The following is a 2855-nucleotide window of genomic DNA, read 5'->3' as shown; positions in this document are numbered from 1 at the left end:
TGTGAATCAAGCTCGGGGCAGTCCCGGTCGGTTGAAGTAGGCTTAGCTTTTTTTACGTCAACAATGCAAGATCCCTCTGTAAAAATGTTTTAATTTAGCGCATAAAACCCTTTTAACGTAAAAATGTAAAAATGCCAACACTGGCCGAAGGGGCGCCTGGTCCCTTTTCTGCTGTGACCTCTAATCGTCGATTATGTCTTCTTGCGACACTCAGCAGGTCAAAACTTTACAGAAGTCAAGTCAAATGATTTGCTGTGTGCTGAAACAGTATGCATATGTTCTGTCTCGTACATGCTCAATCGGATACTTATGCGTGATTGGTGATTACTGCTTTAAATAACTAAAAGAGCAAATTTGGCATTCCTAAGGGCTAGACCAAATAAGGGCCACAACCGAGGCCGGACGGTTGTGAGTCACATGTGCTATCAGTATCGGCCACGTCGTTGATGTTCACGAAGCTCATCCTGGCATAATCGCATGTTCGACATCTTGGGCTGGACGTTGCACGACCTATTCGTGGCACTGCAAAAGTCAGGCCGACTTTAGAAATACAAAACTACACCAGTTTAGAATGTATGTACAGTACCATACATGTACTCGGGGAATACCGTGCAAATATTGGTTCGCTTATCACCACGTCGATGAAAGAAAGACGGACTACGTGCAGCGAGAGACCTCGGAGAGGGAGCTGGGACACGCTTCTGTCTAACACAGTCAAATTGAACATGTACTAATAGCACTGCAACACTGTTCGTGTGTACAAAGTTTTCAAATAACCATCGCAAAATAAAACAAATCATTTTAATATGCTTTGTTTACGTGTCGGGTTTCAAACATTATCATTGGATGGCCACTCGGGTACCAGAAGCCTATAAACGAAATCGTCGACGACGATGGAGCTCATAACACCATTTTTCGCGTCGACATGAACCCCCAAGTTCTCGCCACGATATTTGTCACAGCAGCGTGGGTTTGTGCTACTGCAAAGATCGATCATGACAAAGTTCAGCCCTTCTCTCAACCTACGCCGGTCACGATTTCTGAAAAAGCTGCCATCACGTTCAAACCACAACTATACACCCCAAAAAGCGTGTGTGTCCCGTTCCCTGCCGCTAATGCTTACGGTGAGATCACCGGGGGTTTGAAGGGGTCGAATGGGAACGATGCGTGCGTGTTTCCTCCATTGGGCTCGCAGGTTTATGGTCGAGTTGGATGGTTCAGGGATGTATGGGCTATCATGTATGCCTGGTACTTCCCAAAAGGTTTTTGGATGGGGTTCGTCTCGAGACGACATGACTGGAAGAATGTCGTTGTATGGATTGATAACCCCGGGTTAGAAGAGCCAAAGATTCTTGGGGTATCGATGTCCAAGTCCGAAACCAAGTACACCAAGGAACGTAGGCTGTGGCCATCCAACTTTGCTGGATTCTATAGGATGGGCCGGAGATATGACCGCAGCTACATTTATGGCTTCAACACGTTCCTCCGATTTTACTACCACTTTGATGTAGGCACTCCAAACTTGTACTTATCCGAGTGGGAGGGTGAGTATCAGGATTTGATCATGTGGGAACAGCTCACCGACGTAGCTCGTGCCGCTTTAAACGGCAGCAACAACTTTGAAGAAGTAGAAGTCCCGATTAGTGATGAACACTTCGAAACCCGTCTAGACGAGGCCTGGCTTTTCTAGTCCCAACACTTTGGCTAATACACGCTTTGATTTCTTAAGCTCTAAGAGGGCAATGAATATTAATTGGTCGTCAAATTTTTGCGAATCATACGAAAGTAATCGTAAAAAATTATTAATTGGTCTGTTGAACAACAAATAAAATCATGGATCGGAAGGTTTCCGCGCTATTAGACCTGAGCAAACAGCATTGTGAGAAGGCATTGATCCCTCTTGAGCTTGCCGCCTTTTCAACGACGTACTACGCCTCGTTCATTTGAGCGTTTATTAATTTGTGAGAGGCTGGCTAGCTAGCTTTATGACCGAGAGCTGACAGTGAGAAACTAAGCAAGGCACAGGCGTTCATGCTCCGCAGTGCAACTACAGATACAATAACGGATCTAAGACGGCAACTACATCGCCACATTCTGAGGGGGCGCTCAGTGGGGCTTCTGGAACTTCAGCGGTAGGCGGTGGGGGGCTGCTCGCTGCAAGAAGCAGCATGTACGCGTTAGCATTGGCGAGTGAGGTAGCGTCACAAGGCAGTGACGTAGGGAGAGTGACAGCTCGTACTTGCTTGTCCTTGTGCCGGAGGCGCGCCAACTTGTGCGTGGGCGTGAGTAGTGGACGGGTCTGTCTGAGCGCACGCCGTATGTGATCAGCTGCTGAACCAGGTAGCAGCTCATGTTGGACGCGCGCTGAAGCAGACGCTGGTTTTCGCGCTCATTAACAGGAACTGCAGCGATTCTCTCGCACAGCTCAGCTCGAACCACCTTCTTCCTACCACGTGCGCTCTTCCTTGACTTGACCACGGCTGCCACTCGATCTCCCATCGAATTGATTCCACGCCTCCAAATTCGCTCGACAGCTTGGCGGCCCACACGGAAGTACGCTGCAACCCGAACGATCTCTCCATGTTTGAGCACTTCTCCCACGCTGCGAAGCTGTAAGGTCTCCCAGACGGCCTGGCGCTCACTGTCTGTGATCTCCCCCAGGTGCCAGCTTTCAAAATGAAAGCTGGGAGCGGGAGCCAGTCTGGTCGGGAAAGCGCGGGAGATTCGAAATCTAAAAAGTGATCGGCATAGAGGGGGTATTTTTTTGGGTAGGCTGTAATATAATTTCAAATGGTTATTTTTTTCAGAACGGAGGTAGTATCCGATTGAGACTAATGTTTAGCATTTAACAAATA

General features: G+C 48.0%; 1 protein-coding gene across 1 annotated transcript; it reads left to right on the top strand.

The window, feature by feature from the left end:
• Positions 1–925: 925 nt before the first annotated feature.
• PITG_23228 (NPP1-like protein) lies at positions 926–1690 on the top strand (the record flags this gene model as incomplete). Its single annotated transcript, XM_002909872.1, has 1 exon — positions 926–1690. One exon carries the CDS (start codon positions 926–928, stop codon positions 1688–1690), a length of 765 nt encoding a protein of 254 aa, XP_002909918.1.
• Between the last annotated feature and the right edge of the window lie 1165 nt (positions 1691–2855).

This window comes from Phytophthora infestans, genomic scaffold (assembly GCF_000142945.1).
Source record: "Phytophthora infestans T30-4 supercont1.1923 genomic scaffold, whole genome shotgun sequence".
Taxonomy (NCBI): domain Eukaryota; phylum Oomycota; class Peronosporomycetes; order Peronosporales; family Peronosporaceae; genus Phytophthora; species Phytophthora infestans.
This window is presented reverse-complemented; position numbering and strand designations above follow the sequence as displayed.